Genomic DNA, 23,687 nt, shown 5'->3' on the forward strand with positions numbered 1-23,687 from the left:
CCGAGTAGCTGGGACTACAGGCACCCACCACCTCGCCTGGCTAGTTTTTTGTATTTTTTAGTAGAGACGGGGTTTCACCGTGTTAGCCAGGATGGTCTCGATCTCCTGACCTCGTGATTCACCCATCTCGGCCTCCCAAAGTGCTGGGATTACAGGCTTGAGCCACCGCGCCCGGCCTAATAAATCGTTTATAGTATTTTCTTAAAGAGACTTCCTCTACTGCCAGATATCTTGAATAACCTCCTGGTCAGTCATCTAGAAGCAATTGTTCACATAACTGATGAGCTTGGCTTCCACTTTGGGAATAGAACTACCTTTTTCTATACTTGCTTGCACTTTTGCTTTAATGTCTTCTACAGAACTAGGTCCCTTTGGTGTTTCAGGAGATTTTTGCTGTTTTTTGAAGGATTCTTGTCCATTTGATCTTGGTGTTGATGGTGGTTTTGAGTCTTTCCCATTCTGATTTGACTTTTGTGCATTTTTGACTGGAGTATCTCATATAGATTTCTTCACTGGTGCTTTTTCTTCAGTTTCCTCATCATCAAAATCATCACCATCATCATCTTCATCAGTAGCAAGTTTTACTTTTTTCTGTGGAAGCTTGCTACCACCTCCCGGGGCAAACTGCTTTCCAGATATACTTAAGAGTTTCACATCCTCCTTCTCTTCATCTTCTGACTCTGCATCTTCCTCCACAGCTACTAAGTGGTGTCCACTAATATGCACTGGCCCTGAACCACACTTCAACTGTAAGACCACTGGTGGTGTTATTTCAAAGCCCCCAAGGGAAACCGTTGGCTGTACAGACATTTTCAAAGTTGCCAGTGTTACTGTAATTGGACTGCCTTCATAATTCATTGCCTCTGCTTCAACAGTGTCCCATTCATCCGTTGCTCCAGCCCCTAAACTGATTGCTCTTAAAGATAACTGGTGCTCATTTTCATTATTATCCACCTTAAAGTGATCACCTTTGTTGGCCTTTAGTTCACAACTGAAAAGATAGTTCTGGGGTCTCAGAGTCCTCATCTCCACATCCACGAATCTTCCATCAGGTGGTGGCACGCACTTAGGTGGGAGAGAAGGCGGATGGAGATAAACAACCACTGCTCTAGAGAACAGCTGCACAGGATGGAACCACACCAGGGCGATCTCAGCTCACTTTAACTTCTACCTCTTGGTTTCAAGCAATTCTCATGCCTCAGCCTCCTAAGTAGCTGGGATTACAGGCATGTGCCACCATGCCCACCTAATTTTTTTTTTTTTTTTTAGTAGAGGTTGACCAGGCTGGTCTCAAACTCCTGACCTCAAGTGATCCAGCCACCTCAGCCTTCCAAAGCACTGGGATTACGTACATGAGCCACTGTGCCCAGCTGAGCTTCTTAGATTTTTATATTTATGTATTTCATCAATGTTGGGTAGTTTTCAACTATTATTTCTTCAAATATTCTCTCTCCCCCATTTTCTCTCCCTTCCTCTTCTGGGATTCTCACAGTGCATATGTTGGTCCACTTGTGGCGTCCCATGGGTCCCTTAGGCTCTGTTCACTTTTCTTCAGTCTTTTTTCTTTCTGTTCCTCTATATTAATTACCTTATCTTCTGTGTTTGCCATACTTTTGTCTTTCCATGTTTTATGATGGATAGTTTTTCCTCTCAGTGTTTTAGTTCACTGATTTTCTCATTGGCTTAATCTATTTATTAAGAAGAGCATAGACCTATTCATTGAGTTTTTAATTTTAGTTATTGTATTTTTAGACATAAAATTTATATTTTGTCTTCTTTTTAAATCTCCTGAGTTACTTTTCACGCTTTAAATTAACTATTGAAATTTTCAAGGTTGGCTTTTATCTCCTTGAACACAGTAAGCATTGTTATTTTATAGCGTTTCTGGTAGTTCTAATATCCAAAGTCCTCTTGTTTAGTTCTGTGGTCTGTTATTTTTATTGATTCTCATTCATAGCTTTTTGCTTCCCTGTGTATATGGTGATCTTTGACTGTATGCTAAAATTTTATTTGTAGAACTAATCTAAGGCCAGGGATAATAATATCCTCCTTTATATGCTTTTTCCAAGTAAAGAAATTATATTAAGGTGTCCTGAACAATCTTAATATAATTTCGAGATTTGAGTTTTCCTGAGCCATTCAAAAGTTAAAAAGCCTAGCCACAAAGTCTTACAGTGACTGAATTTCTTTCCATTTACTCTTATCCCTTGAGCTCCTAGTCTGAAGCCAGAGTTGGTGTCATCAATGTCTGTACTCTAGTTGGGCCCAGAATTCTGACTTCTATCTCCCTAGTTTTGAGAGGCTCCCAAAAGCTCCAGTCAGGTTCTCAGCTGCCTCTTCTGAACTGAGAAATACACTCAGGGCCAAAGCAGCTTTTAGTATGGAAATTTAAATTTCTGCTTCCCATCCTTTCCAAATCTACATCTGGTATTTCCTATGTTAGTTATTTGATACTTTTAATGAGATGTTTTTCATATTTTCTGAATTTTTATTTGTCCTCATATAAAAGATTATTTCAAATTTCTTTGCTCATCAAGGAAAGTAGAGAATCCTCTGAAGATTTGTTATAGCCATTTATGTCTTAAAGATTTTATCTGAATTTTTAAGTTTAATATAAAGTATTAAACTTCTAGGTATTCTCATCAAGGAAATACTGACCCAGGGTAAGAAATAAGAAGTGTTAGGAGAGAAGAAGGGAGAATTAGGTGGCCAGAGTCTGTGGTAGAGACAGCACCCTCAAGAAATTCCCAGACAGAGAAAAGAGACAACTTTTGACAGGGTTTTCAAATCATTATAGTTGCCTCTGGGAAGTAGGAAGCCGCATATATTTCCTTCATACTTCACAGAAAGTAGTAGCAAGATCAAAGAGAGAGTCTGTGCTTTCTTTCTGGCGATTACGGTGAGGTTGAGGAAACGAGATACCGAGAAAGAGTGAGGTCCACATATAGACCATAAGAGGCAAGAGACCCAGAAGTGGGGCTTGTCTGGGCTAACTTGGTCAGCCTCTTCAATCAAATGTGACCCTAGCAGTTATTATATTATCTGGGTGATGACCAGGGGAGGATTGTTAGACCCTGTCCTGATCCAGACACTAAATTTTATCATGAAATAAAGCACACTAATGGTCGCATGTGGGGAAAAGGGGCAGAAATCTCAGCACTACTTCCGTCATTAAAAATGGGAGGGGGCACCTGGATTTGAACCAGGGACCTCTTGATCTGCAGTCAAATGCTCTACCCCTGAGCTATACCCCCAGGCCTGGTTCTATGTTTTAATTTCACCTTTACAACTGTGCAGCTGATGGCTGTTTCTGGACTCACAGTCATGTTCCTGAGGGGTGTGGGGAGCCTGCCCATGAAAGCCAGGCCCTCACTGCCATCACTCACTCCCTGGTCTACCTGTGAACACCTACTGACCAGATTTCATGTGCCAGGCATATCCTTACCTCTGCCACCCCTATTCCATCTGCCCTGCAGTGGGCAGTCACTGGCTGTCCCAGCTTAACAGAGAAGCCTGGTTTCCCTCCTGCCTTCCTGCACTAGGGTGCTGGGGAGTGGAGAAGTCTCTGCATGGATAGACTAGCAGGTGTGAAATGAGACCTGGCCACAACCTCAAACCCTGAGACACAAGATGACCTATTGTCCCCCTTTCTACTGCGTGAGTCAGATTGTGGGGTTGATCCCCCACATTAGGCTAAATATTGTGGAGAAGTAAAGTGAACAGCTTCAGAATCCTTTTCAAGAAGAAAATTGATTGGGGTGCTGGGGAAACACTGTGGTCAGCAGCTGTGAGCCATGCAAGGTATGGAGGCTGGGTTTCAAGACTCATTTCAGAGGGCGGGTGGCTCTGCATGGGCAGCAAGAATAGGGAGACAGCAGGGGTGGGAGCTTCCTCCCATCCGAACAGCTGGGTCTTGCATGGTGGGTAGAGCCAAGAGAGACCCCACTACCACTGGTAGACAAGCCAAAAAAGGCTTTAACTCACCTATCAACCCTTCCCAATGCCTCACCCCATCCATCTTCTCTCCCATAGATACAGTCTCCAATAAAGTCCACGAAGCTCACAAGGACTTTGGGTAAGTAGTGAATTTGTCCAGAAATACTGCGGAGGGTCCCCAACACCCATGGGCTGCTTGTACCAAGTTTGCCTGTCTCTCTGAAGTAATGTCATATTTACTATGCTTTTTTGTTTTCTCAAGGCCACTTCAACATGCCAGAATTAGGCCGGGCGCGGTGGCTTAAACCTGTAATCCCAGCACTTTGGGAGGCCGAGGTGGGCAGATCACAAGGTCAGGAGATCGAGACCATCCTGGCTAACACAGTGGAACCCCGTCTCTACTAAAAAATACAAAAAACTAGCCGGGCGAGGTGACGGGCGCCTGTAGTCCCAGCTACTCGGGAGGCTGAGGCAGGAGAATGGCGTAAACCCGGGAGGCGGAGCTTGCAGTGAGCTAAGATCCGGCCACTGCACCCCAGCCTGGGAGACAGAGCAAGACTCCGTCTCAAAAAAAAAAAAAAAAAATGCCAGAATTGACCGTAGCCTCCCTGTGTTGGCCCAAGGTCGTGATATTTTCAGCCAGCCAGCTCTGCTGAAGGAGCTGAAACTGACCCCTTAGCTGAGTGTCCTGGGCCCCAACCCCTGCCTAGATGGAACCTCTCCCTCAACAGCCTTGCATGGGCACATTTCCCCTGGCAGTGAGGCCACTGGCTGACTCCTCCCCACACCTAAACCTGCAGCCCTCACTCTCCACTATGTCATCTCTTCCCACCCCTTATAACACTGAGTGGAGACTTATTGGAGTAACTCAGCCAGGAAATGGGCCTAAGGGCATGAAGTAGCCAAAGGTCTGTGCCTCAGGCTCTATGGGACAGGAGCAGGGAAGGAGCTAACATCAGCCCAGGCTGGGAAGACAAGGGAAGGTCACTTTTGTTAAAGGCCTTGTACCTTGATACATTTTGACTCACTACTACATTAAGTTTGGACATTTAGGTTATTTCCAATTATTTACTATTTGGAGGAGTGTTGTGATGAACAACAAATTTGTCAAAGGGTCTTGCTATTGATGCTCTGCCACGTCTCTGTTCAGCAGTGGCCAGATGTGTGCTGAGAAGTAAGGCAGGAACTAGAACAATTTACTTGAGTCCTGCCAGATAATATCTGCACATCATCACACTTGGCCCTGGACTTAGAGGACCTTTACCATTCAAAGAGGAGAGTGTAAGCCTGTTGGAGCTGCATATGCAGGACTGCAAAAACATGAGAGGCCAAGTAAACAGGGAGAGAGAATTGCCCCCGGCACTGGCAAAATATTAACAAATATAGGCCATTAATAAGCTCAATGAAGGCTGTTTCCACGAATCAGGTGAAAGGAAAGCTGGATTGGAATGGGAGCAAGGATGTGAAGTCGGTGAGAAGAGTTGATTGATTTGAGTGGTTTTTCAGGAAAACAATAGCAGAAAAACTGAGCAGGAACTGGAGGGCCATGGAATCAAGAGAAACTTTTAAAAGATGAATGATACGGCCGGGCGCGGTGGCTGAAGCCTGTAATCCCAGCACTTTGGGAGGCCGAGGCGGGTGGATCACGAGGTCAGGAGATCAAGACTATCCTGGCTAACATGGTGAAACCCCGTCTCTACTAAAAATACAAAAAACTAGCCTGGCGTGGTGGCGGGCGCCTGTAGTCTCAGCTACTTGGGAGGCTGAGGCAGGAGAATGGCGTGAACCCGGGAGGCGGAGCTTGCAGTGAGCTGAGATCACGCCACTGCACTCCAGCCTGGGAGCACAGCGAGACTCCGTCTCAAAAAAAAAAAAAGATGAATGATAGTAATGCATGTTATATGCTTGTGATAATAATACCGTAGAGAGGGAGCAAATGATACAGGAGAGTGAAGACATCATCATGGTGTAGTTCTTAAGGAAGCAAGGGGTGGAATTTCATTCACAAGTAATAGGTTGGCCTTGGGTAAGAATGGGAACCCTTCTTATAACAGAGGGAAAGGCAAATTATATGAATACAGATGGAGACTGTTTGGTTGGAGTTGATAGAAGAAAGATGGAAGTGATTCTCATCTTATTGCCTTTATTTTCTGATTATTGAAGATATTTGTCAACTTAAGTAACAGAAAGTGAGACTTTGTAAAAGAAAATGATGTTTATTTGGGAGTAAGTATTGCAATGGGAATACGTGTGCCATAGTAAACTATTTGCATATTCAAGGAGGTAAAGGAAGACAAAGGTTATTAAAGGAAAAGTGAGGATTATATAATTGTTTTGAGATAATTCTTGGCTACAAGGATAAATAACAAAAGCAGCACCAGTGCAAGACTGGACAGGCAGTAACTGAACAGATGTCCCTGTAGAAGCATTTTTGTGTGTGTAAGTTTGCAATGGCCTTTGTGCAAAGTTATGTGTTTTGCAGAGTCTTTTGTGATAGTTCTTGTTATCAGGCATTCATGCATAAGAACCCTCCCTTTCGCTGGGCATGGTGGTTCACACCTGTAATCCCAGCACTTTGGAAGGACAAGGCAAGAGGATCACTTAAGCCCAGGAGTTCAAGACTAGGCTGTGCAATATAGTGAGACCTTGTCTCTAGAAAATATTTTTAAAATTAACTAGATGTGGTGGCATGTGCCTGTAGTTCCAGCTACTTGGAAAGCTAAGGCAAGAGGATTGCTTGAGCCTGGGAGGCACAGGTTGCAGTGAGCCAAAATTGCACCACTGCATTCCAGACTGGGCAACAGAGTGAGACAAAATCTCAAAATTTTTAAAAAAAGAACCCTCCCTTCCTTTTTATGGCCTTCTCCAGCTCTATTTGTCAGTGTTTATTTATTTATGTATTTATTTAGAGATGGAGTCTCACTCTGTCACCTAGACTGGAGTACAGTGGTGTGATCTCGGCTCACTGCAACCTCCACTTCCTGGGTTTAAGAGATTCTCCTGCCTTAGCCTCCCGAGTAGTTAGGACTACAGGCGTGTGCCACCATACATGGCTAATTTTTTGTATTTTTAGTAGAGATGGGGTTTCTCTGTGTTAGCCAGGATGGTCTTGATCTTCTGACCTCGTGATCTGCCCACCTCGGCCTCCCAAAGTGCTGGAATTACAGGCATGAGCCATCGCACCTGGCCTGTCAGAGTTTTTAATACAAGTAGCTCCATTTTGATTCTGACAACTTCCACCTTTCCCCCTTTTGATCAAGGTCTTTCTCTAAAAGCATTGCTGATCAAATCACTCCGTAGTTAGGATTTTGTTCCTTGGTGCTGAGATGGACCTGTTCCAAATTGCTGCTCTGGTCCCATTTTGGAGGGAAATGATTGGCCACAGTGGTGTGAGCCACTGTGCCTGGCCTAAAGATTTTTATTTAGTTAATTGATATTAAAATTATTAGAAGTCCATATTTAAGTGTACTTGTTAGCATCTCCTCCATGAATCTGATTCCAAATGCTTTTAGAGAACAATCAAAACAATAACAGTGGATGACAAAAACTTAAAATAATCATGTTTAAAAATCTGACGTAAGTTCATTATCATCAGCAATTGACACAGAAATTTGGTTATTTTTGTGGCATACAACATAACCCAAATTATGTCTAGTGACATTATATTTTTAGGAGTTTAATACAATTTTGGAACATTCAGGTCAATAACATATGACAAATGTGGCTGGGTGTGGTGACTCACACCTGTAACCCCAGAACTTTGGGAGGCCAAGGTGGGTGAATTAACTGAGGTCAGGAGTTTGAGACCAGCCTGGCCAACACAGTGAAACCCTGTCTCTAAAAAAAAATACAAAAATCAGCCAGGTGTGGCAACACACACCTGTAATCCCAGCTACTCGGGAGGCTGAGGCAGGAGAATCCCTTGAACCCAGGAGGCAGAGGTTGCAGTGAGCTGAGATCACACCACTGCACTCCAGCCTGGGCAACAGAGTGAGACTCCATCTCAAAATATAAAAATTAAAATAACATATCACAAATGTGACTGAAAAAAATCTAGCATCACTTATCATCTGGCAATGCATCCCATATAATTTGCCAAACTAGCCTAATCATTTACTATCTCTATAAAATGAGAGATACATCTTTTGATGCTCTCCTGGGGCTCAACTGGAAAAATCACAAAGCAAATTCCAGGTCAGAAAGACTTAATTTAGAATTTTTATACTGGGGAAGCCTGTCAAAGATGCCAAAAGTTTTTAAACACCTGATTAAAACAGGATCACAGGTCACTGTGAAATAATAGTCATTCATTTAACCATAGTGATAGTTAAAAAAATTCAAAAGCAATACAGAAAGTTACATGGATTTTTTTTGTAGCCTTAAAGCTTTCAAAGCTCAGTTTTCCTAAGTAATCAAAAACCTAATAAAGACAACATAGAAAATCATCTTGATAAAAGGTAAAATCTTTGTTTCTTAGAACAGTTACCAAAAAGATAAGACAAACATCCTGCAGTGTGATTGCTTATTCTTACAGGAAGCTCACTTATATAACATGGAAGTTGAACCTGATGAAAAAGTTCTTTAAACTTAAAAAGACACAGAAAGATTGTGTGTCCAAGGTTATGAGTGTACAACACATTATAGAGGAATGTAAACAAAAAACTAGTACCCTGAGCAGCAGAATGCATGGCTCTTGGTAAAAGCATGGGAAGTTCCTGGTTACATGAAACAATTCAGAAACATCAAGAAATCAAGTTATATTAAACAAAAACATTTCTCTTCTAGACCTTCAAGATAAGCATTTCAGTGTCAGGCCATACCAGCAGAGTTAGAACTAGAGGACTGAGCTGATGAAAAAGTTAAAATTATCACCCCAGCCAGGCAAAACGATGAATATATTATTTTCAAATCACCTGCAGTGAGACACAGCCAAAGTTGAACTTGTGAGATATGAACCTGGGAAGTTGAATTTCTAAGATATGTACCTTGAGGTAGAGGAAAACTCTACCTCAAGAAATAAAATTACCATTCTAAATGATGAAGACAACATTTTCAACTGAAACTAGGGAAATTAAATACATCTCAGGATGAAATGTGACATAAATAGAAACTGTAAAACAGGAAGAGTCTGCAGTTTAGAATATGGCTGTTAAACATTTCATAATTAAAATCAAAACTTCTTATAATTTTACTTCAAGAAAACCTTGTTCTAACATAAGGGACCACATTTTTAGTTTTATATTAGCATATTTTTAACATAAAACCTCAATGTTTAGAAATAATTTTAATAATTGCCTTCTAATTATAGCCTACTTGATCACACACAAAAAAGTTCTTTCATAAATGCATCCTTCATAAATCTTTCACAACTTGCACAGACCTTCCATGACATGCTTAGACTTTCTGCTTTGTCCTATACTTTTTCTTTCCCAAATAAGAAGTCATTTTACTTTAGGCCAAAAATGTACCACACAAGATTATTTCTCATATAAAATTATTTTCTTTTCTTTTTAACCTTCCTTACCAAAAATACAGCTCCATATCTATTAGTTTCTTCATATCTCTCTTCTACTTACTGGTTACTTTCTATATTGTTTCTGTTTCATTCCTAAACACACATCTTGAAACAGCCTTTAAATAATCTCTGAATTGGACAAAATTACTGGTTTTTCTCAATAAAGAACACATTTTTAAAGCCTTTCTTCTAATTTTTCTCATCAAAACACATGATTTTTGTGTATTTTGTAGACAGAATCATATATATTAATTAGTATTTTTAACTATTAGTAACCTTAAATTCTAGTGAAAACCTAGGAAGCAAAAAATTTTGAACTGCCTGTCACGTATTAGTATTTTATAGATTGAGAACCATGTTATAATTGTTAGAAATATGTTTTCCCATAACATAATTTTTATTTTGTATTAGTAGACCCAAATGTATTTAGTCTTCCTATAAAATTTAAGAAGCCAAGAATAAGCTTATATTTATGTTTAGCAATTTATGTTTTAGTATTTTGTCTTATTTAAAAATAACCCAGACATTTAGTATCACTTAATTTAACATACATAATGTTAAGATTTCAAATCGCATGAAAAGTTTAATAAATGTGAATCCCATTTATATTGATTTATTTTAAACAATTATACCCAGATTATTTATGAAAACTAAAATAGTAGAAAAAACTAGTCATTATTTTAAGTTATTTCCCTTTTAGCCCTTTTCTGTAGCCTGTGAATATCAGGTATTCACCTGAGTAACAACCTTAACTTTGAATATGTGGATATTTTGCCAATACCTCAGAAGATACAACTGGTTTCACTAAATCAACAATGTTAAATTCATCTTATTTATCAAAGAGTTACAAAAACAAAGATTATTCTGTTTGGGGGCAGGGCTTCTAGTTTTATTGCCTTAAACCATTTAGTAGAGGCAAATATAATCCCATTTGGCCAGGCCAGGCACAGTGGTTCACGCCTGTAATCCTACCACTTTGGGAGGCTGAGGCAGCTGGATCACCTGAGGTCAGGAGTTCGAGACCAGCCTGGCCAATATGGCAAAATCCTGTCTCTACTAAAACTACAAAAATTAGCTGGGTATGGTGGCGGACACCTGTAATCCCAGCTACTCAGAACACTGAGGCAGGAGAACTGCTTGAACCTGGGAGGCAGAGGTTGCAGTGAGGCAAGATCATGCCACTGCACTCCAGCCTAGGCAACAGAGTAAGACACTGTCTAAAAAACTAATAATAAAATAATCTTATCTGGCCAGCAAACCCAGGCAAAAGTATATGCTGACCATTTTGAAGGCATTTCTATTTTTATCAACAAATTAAAACTAGCTTATTTATCAAAGATTTATGTAAGTCACATAAACTAAAAGGTATTTGGGTTAATTATTATATATTTTCTGTGACTGCTCATTTAATTGCTTTGCCCCTGTGTGGTAAAGCAATTTTTATGCTGGATGGAGACACTTTCGTTATATTATTACTCTGAGCTCAAGGTGTTGACTTGTTGGATCTGGTAGCCTAACTTTTATAAATATTTATTTAGTTATTTTCCTTTAGAATGTCAATCCTTTAATTAATTGTTCCATCACCTTGAGCAGTTGTTAGTTGGGCAAACCTAAATTTTCATTTCCAAAAGGTATCTAGGTTGTTAGTTGCCATGGAGGTATTGTAATATGTAAAGCTATTAATTTGAAAGCCCTTTAAGACTCCTTTTTAAATAATCTTGGCTGGGGGCTGGACATGGTGACTCATACCTGTAATCCCAGCTGTGGGAGGCCGAGGCAGGAGGATAGCTTGAGGTCAGGAGTCCGAGACCATCCTGGGTAACATAGTGAGGACCCTGTCTCTACAAAGAAACAACAAAATTAGCTGGGTGTGATTGTACTCACCTGTGGTGCTAGCTACTCAAGAGGCAGGAGGATCACTTGATCCCAGGAGTTGGAGGCTGCAGTGAGCTATGATCATGCCATTGCACTCTAGCCTAGGTGACAGAGTGAGACCCTATCTTTATATATATATACACACACACACACACACACACCCATCTATCTATCTATCTATCTATCTATCTATCTATAGAGAGAGAGAGAGACAGAGGCTGGAATGCCATAACCAGTGAATTCATCCTAATGCCAAGAGAAAAGTCATCAGAGTCAAAAAAAAAAAGCAGAAAAAAGTAGAGTGAGAACTTGGAAGACTCAACCCTATAGTTGGTTGCAGTTTTCTTAGAGACTGTGAATAATGACCATTTGTGCTCTAAATTTTTATTGGTGTAATTTGCCCATTTTAAAATGTGCATGAGAATGAGCTATAATACAGCTGACTGGAATCCCAAAGGAAGGTTTTTGTGGTATGCCTTTAGAATTTGATAATCGCATTCCATTTCTTGTTAATCTCTCAAGGGCAAAAAAAAAAATCATAGAAATCCTGTCAAAGAATGTCAGTAATTTGAACTGGCGTGATAGATAGCAGTGACCACCTAGTAGCTTTTAATTGGTCATCTTATGCTCACCATTTAGAATGTTTTTTTTTTTTTCTCTCAGAACATGTTCAGAAACAAACAAGGGAGAAAAGAGCCAAATCACTTATAGATACACGTGACCTAACCAAAATGAAACCAAAAGTAAGAGTGCTCATAAAAATTTTAAGCCAGGTCTGCAGACTGACATGGTTTGGATCTGTGTCCCCACTCAAATCTCATGTCAAATTGTAATCCCCAATGTTGGAGCGGGGCCTAGTGGGAGGCAATTGGATCATGGGGGTGGTTTCTCATGAATGGTTTAGCACCATCCCCTCGGTGCTGTTCTCGTGATAGTGAGTGAGTGAGTTCTCTTGAGAACTGGTAATTTAAAAGTGTGTAGCACCTCCCCCACCTGGCTTGCTCCTGCTCCAGCCACATAAGAAGTACCTGCTTCCCCTTCACCTTCCATTATTGTTGAAAGTTCCCTGAGGCCTCCCCAGAAGCCAAGCAGATGCCAGCATCATGCTTCCAGTACAGTTTGAAGAACTGTGAGCCAATCAAACCTCTTTTCTTTTTAAATTCTCCAGTCACAGGTATTTCTTTATAGCAATGCAAGAACAGACTAATGTACAGACCAAACAAAATGTTAAACCAGGCATGGAAAACCAGACAGAACATAAATTCTGTAGAAACCAGAGTACTGAAACCAGAAGAACATTGTCCTTATACTAGAAATGGTTTGCCAGATAAACAAAGTCTTCTGTCATCCCAGGAGAGATGCAAAGTTCTTTATTGAGGAGGCTTATAGCCAAATCAGAACATGAATAAAATAAAAAAGAACTCACCAAAGAAAGGGAGTCCAAAAACTCAAGAGGAGATTCACCAGGGCAGAAAAGGTAACTGACAGAAGCAGAGTGCAAAGAGCTCAGGTGGTACCACACTTGATTCTGGAACCACCAACCCATTCAAGCTGAGCTCACTTCAGTCCCACTCCTGAGACACCATTTTGTCAAACTAGGAAATACAGAGGGAGACTCTAAAAAGTATGCTTATTTGGAAATAGAGCATTGCAATGGGAATATGTGTGCCATAGTAACTATGTGTGTATTCATGGTGGCAAAGAAAGGCAAAAGTTTTTAATGAAAAAAGTGAGAATTATATAATTGCTTTGAGACAATTATCCTTGACACTAAGGATCAATAATAAGAGGGTGCCAGTCCAAGGTTAGCAGTTTCTGGACAGATGTTCTCACAAAAGTATATTTTGTGTGTGTAAGGCTGCAATGACCTTTATGGAACCTTGTGGGTTTTGCAGTCTTCTGTGATAGTCCTTGTTATCAGGCACTGGTGCAGAGAACCCTCTCTTCATGACCTTCCCCAACTCTATTTGTAAGCGTTTTTTAACACAAGTGATTCCATTTTGATTCTGACAACTTTTGCATATTCAGCTACAATAGAAGATGATAAGGGCATGTTGAGGATTTGAGAAGAGAATAAAAGAGGTAAAAGAGCCATCTCGGGAGGTGATAAGGCAAGTAAATTACATAAACTAACAAGCTTGCCTGGCAATGTTAAGTGCCAAGTAGCGGTCACAGGTGAGTCTAATCAACATAGTTGTATGACTTTTCCCCAGCAATGACCTGCTGTCTCAGATTCCTGGGATCTCTAGAATGGCTGCAGCTGGTGCACTGTTCCAAGGAGGGAGGAGGGAGAATGGCCACTTCCATGCATCCAGAAGGGTACTTGCCACCCTGCTATGAGCTGCTGTTGACTGGGATGCAAGCACACTGCACTCCCCACAGCTTCTTGCTCACACTGCTTGTCTGGGTGGTGCCCCATTCTCTCTCTGGTCCTAGGCCCAAGATGCCATTTTGAGGGTTTAACACTGGGTTGGGCCCCACCTTCAGCCTGAATTTAAACTGATGTGGCCATGGCCACTGCCCAGTTGAGGGACAAGGAAGCCAGACTCTCCTACGCATACCTAGAACAATATCCGGTGCCCTGCCATAGACTTCTGTGAGACTGACAGTCCAGCAAACCACACTCCCCACAGCTTTTTCCCATGCTTTCCTGAGAGGGGCTCCACCCGCTCCAGTCACAGGCTCACAGCTGGCACCATTTTGAGAGTTTAGAGACATTATTTGGCAACGTGGCAGCAGTGGCCATAACAGACATTTTAGTCTTAGCTAGACATTGGAGCACTGGCTTTGGAATGGGGGAAAAGCCCTCCACAGCCAGAATTGAGCAGCAAATATGGAGGTGCCCAGCAGTAGGTGCGGGAATTAGGCTCTCTCCTGCTGCAGGTTGCAGCAGGAGAGCGGCTGAAGCCAAGGTTTCTCCTGGATGGCAACACAGGGGCAGTTTTGTGACCTGGAACCAGTCTGCGTGTGTGAGTGCTGGGTGCCCCAGCCTACTCTCTTGGTCAGTTGGGGGATGCCCCACCACCATTTGAGAAGCTGGAGGGCAGTGCACTCCACTCCCATGGAAATCTAACTATTGGTATGGTCCCCTCTAAGAAGGTGGGGAGCACAGTATGTCAAAGCCACCCTTAGGTCAAAGGAAATGCAAGCACCATGCTAGCTTCTGTAGAAGGCACACCAAAGACCAGAACAGACATCAAGGGGGGTCATCTCTTACCGCTGGTGCCCCTCCTCGATGCACTGTTGCATACTCAGCAGTGGCTCCTCCTGTTGGGGTGGAAAGAGACAGTGTCTCCAGCTGCTCCACCCCACTGAAGATGAATGCATGCCTGAAGAGGGCGCCCTTTTCATTTCGACATTGCCTCTACCCCCATCCCTACCTGTCGGCTTACTCTTAAGCGCACCTGCTAGACAGAAGCCTGACTTACACCACCAAGCAAAATTACATCACTACTACAAGCAACATCTGAGAAAGCTACCTATCTGCATCCAAGGAACAATACAGAGCCATGGTATCCTGAAAGCACCCAGAAATATAGCCAACCAATCAATCACACACAATATACACCAGAGTCACACCCCTCAGGGATAAAAGAATAAAATGTCATGAAACCGCACCCAAATGATAGCAAATTAAAAAAAAAAAAAAAAAAAAAAAAAAAAAAAAAAAGCATCAGCTCTCTCAGCTGAAAAGGAGCCAGCACAAGAACTCTGGCAATACAAAAAGCCAGGGTGTTTCATCACCTCCAAAGGATTCCACCAGCTTCTAAGCAATGGATCCCAACCAAAATGAAATGTCTGAAATGACAGATATAGAATTCAAAATATAGATGGCAAGAAAACTCAATGAGATCCAAGAGAAAGTTGAAATCCAACACAAAGAAGCCAGAAAAACCATCCAAGATTTGAAAGAAGACATAGCTATATTAAGAAAGAACCAAACAAAACTTCTGGAATTGAAAGACTCCCTACAGGAATTTCAAAATACCGTTGGAAGCCTTAACGACAGACTAGGCCAAGCAGAATAAAGAATTTCAGAGCTCAAAGACCACTCTTTTGCCTCAACCCACACAAATTTTTAAGTATTCTTTTTAAATGAACAAAGCCTTCAAGAAATATGGGATTGCGTAAAGCAACCAAATCTATGACTTACTGGTATTCTTGAGAGAAAAGAAGAGAACGTAAGCAACGTGGAAAATATATCTGAGGGTATAAATCAGGAAAACTTCCCCAATCTTGCTAGAGAGATTGACAGGCAGATATAAGAAATCCAGAGAACTCTTACGAGATACTACACAAGAAAGTCATCTCTAAGGCACATAGTCACCAGACTATCCAAGGTCAAAGTGAAAGAAAAAAAAAATCTTAAAGGCAACTAGAGAAAAGGATTATATCACTTCTAAAGGAAAACCCATCAGACTAACAGTGGACTTCTCAGCATAAACCTTACAAGCCAGAAGAGATTGAGGGCCCATTTTTAGCATTCTTAAAGAAAAAGAATGCCAGCTAAGAATTTTATATCCCACCAAAGTAAGCTTCGTAAACAAAAGAGAAATAAAGTCTTTCTCACACAAGCAATTGCTAAGGGAATTTGTCACCACCAGACTGGCCCTACAAGAGATGCTTAACAGAGTTCTAAACATGGAAACAAACGAATGAAATTTGCCTCCACAAAGGCACATGCAAGCACATAACCCACAGACTCTATAAAGCAACTACACAATTGAAGCTACAAAGCAACTACATGGCAATGCTATGACAGGAACAAAACCTCACATATCAACATTAACCTTGAAAGTAAACTGCCTATCAGGTGCGGCGGCTCACGCCTGTAATCCCAGCACTTTGAGAGGCCAAAACGGGTAGATCACGAGGTCAGGAGATTGAGACCATTCTGGCTAACACAGTGAAACTCCGTCTCTACTAAAAAAAAGTACAAAAAATTAGCCGGGCGTGGTGGTGGGCGTCTGCAGTCGCAGCTACCCGGGAGGCTGAGGCAGGACAACGGCGTGAACCCGGGAGGCGGAGCTTGCAGTGAGCCCAGATCGCATCACTACACTCCAGCCTGGGCGACAGAGCAAGACTCAGTCTCAAAAAAAAAAAAAAAAAAAAAAAAATAGTGTCATGTGGCCCTGAAAAAAAGAAAAAAAAAAAAAAAAAAAAAAGAAGAAGAAAAAGAAAAAAAAAGAAAGTAAACTGCCTAAACACTCCACTTAAAAGGCATAGAGTGGCAAATTAGATTTAAAAACAAAACAAAACCCTTCCTTCTGCTGTCTTCAAGACACCCATCTCACATGTAATGACACCCACAGCCTTAAAGCAAAGGGATGGAGAAAGATCTATGATGCAAATGGAAAACAAAAAAAGAACAGAGGTCACGATTCTTCTATCAGATAAAATCGATTTTAAACTAACAAGAGTAAAAAAGGACAAAAAAGGACATTACATAATGATAAAGGATTCAATTCAACAAGAAGACTTAACTATCCTGGTCCAGGCACGGTGCCTCAAGCCTATAATCCCAGCACTTTGGGAGTCTGAGGCAGGTGGATTGCTTGAGGCCAGGAGTTCGAGACCAGCCTGGCCAACATGGTGAAACCCCATCTCTACTAAAAAATACAAAAATTAGCTGGGTATAGTGGTGCACACCTGTAATCCCACCTACTCAGAAGGCTGAGGCAGGAGAATTGCTTGAACCCAGGAGATGGAGGTAGCAGTGAGCCAAGATCACACCACCACACTCCATCCTGGGCAACAGAGTGAGACTCCATCTCAGAAAAAAAAAAAAAAGACTTAACTATCCTAAGTATATACTCATCCAACATTGGAGCACCCAGATTTATAAAACAATTACTTCCAGACCTAAGAAAATATTTTGACAACCATATAATAATTTGTGGTGACTTCAACACCCCACTGACAGAATTAGGTCAGGGAGGTAGGAAACTAACAGAGAAATTCCAGGCTTAAATTTGACACTTGGCCAATTAGATCTAATACGTGTCTGCTGAACACTCCACCGAAATTATCACGGAATGTACATTCTTCTCTTCTGCACATGAGACATACTCTAAGACTGACCACGTGCTTGGTCATAGAGCAAGTCTCACAAAATTCTAAAATATCAAAATTATACCAAGCATTTTCTCAGACCACAGTGGAATAAAAATAAAAATAAATATCCAGAGGACTCTCAAAACCACAAGAATATACAAAAACTAAACAACTTGCTCCTGAATGACTTTTTTTATAAACAACAAAATTAAGGCAGAAATTTCAAAATTATCCGAAACAAAGAAAGTAGAGACACAACATACCAAAACCTCTGGGATGTGGCAAAAGCAGTATTAAATGCCTACATAAAGAAGATAGGAAGATCTTAAATCAAAAACTTAACCTTGCACCTAAAGGAACTAGAAAAACAAGAACAAACTACACCCAAAGCTAGCAGAAGAAAAGATAACCAAAATCAGAGCAAAACTAAATGAAATTGAGACCCCAGAAAACCATAGAAAGAAACAACAGAACCAAAAATTGGTAATTTGAAAGGATAAACAAGATTGATAGACTGCTAGCTAAAGTAACAAAAGAAAAAAGAGAAGATCTAAAGAAGCACAATCAGAAATGACAAAGGAGACATCACAACTGATCTTAAAGAAATACAAAAGGTTCTTAGAGACTACTATGAGCATCTTTGTGCACACAAACTAGAAAATCTAGAGGAAATGGATAAATTCCTGGAAACATACAACATCCCAAGAGTGAAACAGGAAGAAACAGAATTCCTGAACAGAGCAATATCAAGTAATGCAATTAAATAAGTAATTAAAAACCTACCAAAAAAATGCCCTGGACCAGATGGATTCACAGCCAAATTCCACTAGATGTACAAAGAAGAGCTAGTACCAATCCCAATGAAACAATTCCCAAAAATTGTGGAGGAGGGACTCCTCCCTAACTCATTCTATGAAAACAGTATCACCCTGATACTAAAATGAAGATATAATTAAAAAAAAACTATAGACCAATATTATTCCTGATGAACATAGACACAAAAATCCTCAACAAAATAATATCGTACTGAATTCAGCAACACATCAAAAAGCTAATTCACCACAATCAAGAGGGCTTTATTCATGGGATGCAAGAGTGGTACAACATATGCAGTCGATAAATGTGACTCAACACATAAACAGAATTAAAAACAAAAGCCATATGCTCATCTCAATAGATGCAGAAAAAGGCATTTAATATAATCCAAAATCCCTTCATGACAAAAACCTGCAATACACTAGGCATCAAAGGAACATTCCTCAAAACAATAAGAGTCATCTCTGACAAACCCAAGTCAATGTTATACTGACTGGGCAAACGTTGGAAGCATTCCCCCTAAGAATTGGAGCAAGACAAGGATGTTCATTATCATCTCTCCTATTTAACATAATACTGGAAGTCCTAGCCAAAGCAATCAGGCAAGAAAAGGCATCCAAATAGGAAAAGAGGATGTCAAATTATTTATCTTCACTGACAATATGATTCTATACCCAGAAAACCCTAAAGATTCTACCAAAAGACTCCTAGACCTGATAAACTACTTCAGTAAAGTTTCAGGACACAAAATCAACATGGAAAAATCAGTAGCATTTCTATACACCAACGACATTCCAGCTAAGAGCCAAATCAGGAATACAATCCCATTTATAATAGTCACACATGCAAAAATACATCCAGCCAAGGAGTTGAAAGACCTCTACAAAGAGAACTACAAAATACTGATAAAAGAAATCAGATGACACAAACGAATGGAAAAAATATTCCGTACTCTTGGATTAGAAGAATCAATATCATTAAAATGGCCATACTGCCCAAAGCAATCTATAGATTTAATGTTATTCCTATCAAATTACCAACATGATTTTTCACAGAATTAGAAAAAACTATTCTAAAATTTATATGGGGCCAGGTGTTGTGGCTCATGCTTATAATCTCAACACTTTGGGAGGCTGGAGTGGGTGGATTGTTTGAGTCCAGGAATGTCAGACCAGCCAGGGCAACATGGCGAAACCCCATCTCTACAAAAAAATACAAAAATTAGCTGGGCATGGTTGTGTGTACCTGTAGTCCCAGCTACTCAGGAGGCTGAGGTGCGAGGATCACTTGAGCCCGAGAGGTGGAGGTTGCAGTGAGCTAAAATTGTGCCACTGCCCTCCAGCCTGGGTGACAGAGCAACACCCTGTCTTAAAAATAAATAAATAAATTTAACTTAATTCATATGGAACCATAAAAGAAACAACCAAATACCACATGTTCTCACTTATAAGTGGAAGGTAAATATTAGATACACATGGACAGAGAGATGGGAACAGTAAAGTAGCCAAAGCAATCCTAAGTAAAAAGAGCAAAGGTGGAGGCATCACATTACCCAACTTGAAACTGTACGACAGTCTACAATAACCAAAATGGCACAGCACTGGTACAAAAATAGACACATAGCCCAATGGAACAGAATAGAGACCACTGAAATAAAGCCACGTCTATAACCAATTGATCTTCAGCAAAATCGATTTTTTTTAGTGGGGAAAGGATAGCCTATTCAGTAAGTGGTGCTGGGGAAACTGGCTAACCATATGCAGAAGAATGAAACTGGACCCCTACCTCTCACCATAAATAAAAATTAACTCAAGATGGATTAAAGACTTAAATGTCTTATTCTAGAAGAAAACCTAGGAAATACTCTTCTAGACACTGACCTAGGCAAAGAGTTTATGACTAAGTCCTCAAAAGCAAATGCAACAAAACAAAAAGTTGACTAGTGGGACCTAATTAAACTAAAGAACTTCTACATAGCAAAAACCAAAAACAAAAACAAAAGAAGTATTAACAGAGTAGACATGCTACCAACTGGAGGAAAATATTTGCAAACTATGCATCCAATAAGGGTCTAATATCCAGAATCTATGAGAAACATAAGCAAATCAATAAGAAAAAGACAAATAGCTGCATTAAAAAGTTGGCAAAGGACATGATAGGACACTTCTCAAAAGAAGACAAACAAGTAGCCAACAAACATGTTTTTTAAATGCTCAACATTATTAATCATCAGAGAGATGCAAATAAAAACTACAATGAGATACCATCTCACACCAATCTGAATAGCTATTATTAAAAATTTTTTTAATAACAGATGTTGACAAGGTTGCAAAGAAAAACGAATGCTTGTACAATATTGGTGGGAATGTAAATTAGTTCAGCCTCTTTAGAAAGCAATTTGGAGATTTCTCAAAGAACTACAAATAGAATTACCCTTCAACCCAGCAATCCTACACTGGGTATATACCCAAAGGAAAATAAATCGTTCTGCCAAAAATACACCTTCACTTGTATGTTTATCACAGCACTATTCATAATAGCAAAGACATGGAAAGTCGGGTGCAGTGGCTCTTGCCTGTAATCCCAGCACTTTGGGAGGCCAAGGCAGGTGGATCTCCTGATGTCAAGAGTTCAAGGCCAGCCTGGCCAACACGATGAAACCCTGTCTCTACTAAAAATACAATATTTAGCTGGACATGATGGCAGATGCCTGTAATCCCAGCTACTTGGGAGACTGAGGCTGGAGAATTGCTTGAACCTGGGAGGCAGAGCTTGCAGTAAGCCGAGATCATGCCACTACATTCCAGCTTAGGGGAGAGAGCAAGACTTTGTCTCAAGGAAAAAAAAAAAAAAAAAGACATGGAATCAACCCAGGTGCCCATCACCAGTATATAGGATAAAGAGAATATGGGGCCAGGCATGGTGGCTCACGCCTATAATCCCACACTTTGGGTGGCCAAGGCAGGAGAATCTCTTGAGTCCAGAGACCAGCCTGGTCAACATAGTGATACCCCCATCTCTACAAAAAAATTTTAAAAGTAGCCAGGCATGGTGGTGCATGCCTGTAGTCCCAGCTACTCAGGAGGCTGAAGCAGGAGGATTGCTTGAGCCCAGGAGGTTGAGGATACAGAGACCCATGATTGCCATGATTGCACCACAACACTCCAGCCTGGGTGACAAAGCAAGGCCTTGTCAAAAAAAACAAAAAAAGGGGTACATATATACCATAGAATACTACACAGTCACACAAAAAAAAGAATGAAATCACATCATTTGCAGCAACATGGATGCAGCTGGAAGCCATTATCCTAAGTGAGTTAACGCAGAAACAGAAAAACAAATACCACATGTTCTCACTTATAAGTGGGAGCTAAACATTAGATACACATGGACAGAGAGATGGGAACAATAAGCATTGAGGAATCCAAAAGGGGAGAGGGAGGGAGGGGGAGAAGGGTTGATAAACTACCTGTTTGGCAATGGAATCATTAGAAGCCCAAATATCAGCATTATTCAATATACCCATGTAACAAACCTGTACACGTACCCCTTGAGTTTAAAATTTAAAAATTTTTAAACAGGTCATAACTAGTTCATGTATTCAACAAACATTTATTGCGCTCCTACCTGTTCCACTCTGTGTCATGTTCTCTGAACCCCTAGCTGATGAAGACTTTGTTTTGGCACTCAAGGAGCTCATGGGCCAGAGAACTGTTCCCATTGCAGATATATACAGAGTACCCAAGAGACAACATGATCATCATCCTAGTCTCAGGCCTCCAGGAGAGGTCTCTGCGCCCCAGGCCAACAGCTCTTTTGGGCTTGAGCGTATGTGCAGACCACCAAAGAAAAATTTTCTTGTGATATCCTTGTCCACAGAATGGGGGAAGGGAAAGAGAAGTATATTTGTTTGTTCTCACACTGCTGTAAAGACATACCTGAGACTGGATAATTTATAAAGAAAATAGGTGTAATCAGCTCACAGTTCTGTGGGATGTACAGGCTTCTGCTTCTGGGAAGGCCTCAGGAAACTTACAGTCATGACAGAAGGAGTATGAGAAGCAAGCACATATTCATATGGCCGGCAGGAAAGAAATAGAGTAAAGCGGGAAATGCTACACACTCTCAAATAACCAGATCTCATGAGAAATCAATCGCTATCACAAGAACAGCAAGGGAAAAATCTGCCCCATGATCACCCCCTACTAGATCCCTACCCCAACATCGGGGATTACAATTCAACAAGAGATTTGGGTGACAATACAGAGCCAAACCATATAAAGAGATTGCAAGGGCTTTGGGACTAGACCTCCAGTGAGGCTAATTGTTGAGAAGGAACAATACTCAATCCAGCTCTGTTCAGCACATCATTATTGCAGTAGTCTAGCATCTCTTCCTGTCTTCTCCTCCAACCCAGATATTGCTGGGCCAAACTAGATTTTTTTTTTTTTTTTTTTCAGATTTCAACCTGACCATATCACTCCCTCTGGTGGACAGTTGTTGATTCTTTTTACCCAGCATCCATTTCTTCATCTTCTTAACCTTTCATTGTTTCTCCTTCATCACCTTTTTTGTCTCAAATACTCTCTCCCAAAAGATGCATTCTAGAAGTGAAGAAAACTAAAAGATGCATTCTAGAAGTGAAGAAAACTAGGGGGCACCTGGATTTGAACCAGGGACCTCTTGATCTGCAGTCAAATGCTCTACCACTGAGCTATACCCCCCGTCACCATTATAATTTCTATTAATATTATTTCAGCTTTGGAATCATGGTGTATTAACATGATGGTAAGTGGCAGAGATTAAATTTCAGCTGATAGAAAATAAAAGATAATGTAAATATCAGACAAGAAGCTGACTTCCAGGAACTCAAATGTTCTCAGGACTCTCTCCCTGTAGCTTTATTCTTTGGTTCCCTCTTAAGTTAGCTTTAATGTCTCAAACTCATCTCTCCACGCAGCTGAGACCCTGCCTCCAATATTTGTAGGTTCATAGCTCCACACTTGCCAGAGAGAAAAAGACTTGAGTCTAAAAAATTCTAGAGAAGGCCAGGTACGGTGGCTCACGCCTGTAATCCCAGCACTTTGGGAGGCCGAGGCAGGCTGATCACGAGGTCAGGAGATCCAGACTATCTTCGCTAACATGGTGAAACCCCGTCTCTACTAAAAATACAAAAAATTAGCCGGGCGTGGTGGCGACACCTGTAGTCCCAGCTACTTGGGAGGCTGAGGCAGGAGAATGGCGTGAACCCGGGAGGCGGAGCTTGCAGTGAGCCGAGATCATGCCACTGCACTCCAGCCTGGGTGACAGAGCGAGACTCTGCCTCAAAAAAAGAAAAAAAAGAAAAAATTTTAGAGAAATTCTAGAGAAGGACTCTGGTTGGTTTGGCTTGAGTTCTGTGCCTATCCATGACCAGCCACTGCCACCAGGGGTTAAGGTATGTGAGTGGTATAACCATTTCAGGAGTAAGGTCTTCTAAGAGTATACCTGC

The 23,687-nt window shown here is 40.9% G+C and overlaps 2 protein-coding genes and 2 non-coding genes across 4 annotated transcripts in view; 1 reads left to right on the forward strand and 3 right to left on the reverse strand.

Moving 5' to 3' along the window:
• The window catches only part of LOC105546367 (zinc finger protein 777-like), a 374,731-nt gene that overhangs the window by 128,976 nt on the left and 222,068 nt on the right, over positions 1 to 23,687 (forward strand). The window lies entirely within an intron of this gene.
• On the reverse strand, positions 256 to 1,026 carry LOC105546366 (nucleophosmin-like). Its single transcript, XM_011989546.1, has 2 exons — positions 505 to 1,026; positions 256 to 417 (listed from the first exon to the last, which is right to left on the reverse strand). Exons 1-2 carry the CDS (start codon positions 1,024 to 1,026, stop codon positions 256 to 258), a joined length of 684 nt encoding a protein of 227 aa, XP_011844936.1.
• On the reverse strand, positions 3,183 to 3,254 carry TRNAC-GCA. Its single transcript has one exon. It is a non-coding gene; the product is annotated as a tRNA-Cys (tRNA).
• On the reverse strand, positions 22,849 to 22,920 carry TRNAC-GCA. The gene has a single exon. It is a non-coding gene; the product is annotated as a tRNA-Cys (tRNA).

Source organism: Mandrillus leucophaeus, unplaced genomic scaffold (assembly GCF_000951045.1).
Source record: "Mandrillus leucophaeus isolate KB7577 unplaced genomic scaffold, Mleu.le_1.0 Scaffold357, whole genome shotgun sequence".
Classification (NCBI taxonomy): Eukaryota; Metazoa; Chordata; class Mammalia; order Primates; family Cercopithecidae; genus Mandrillus; species Mandrillus leucophaeus.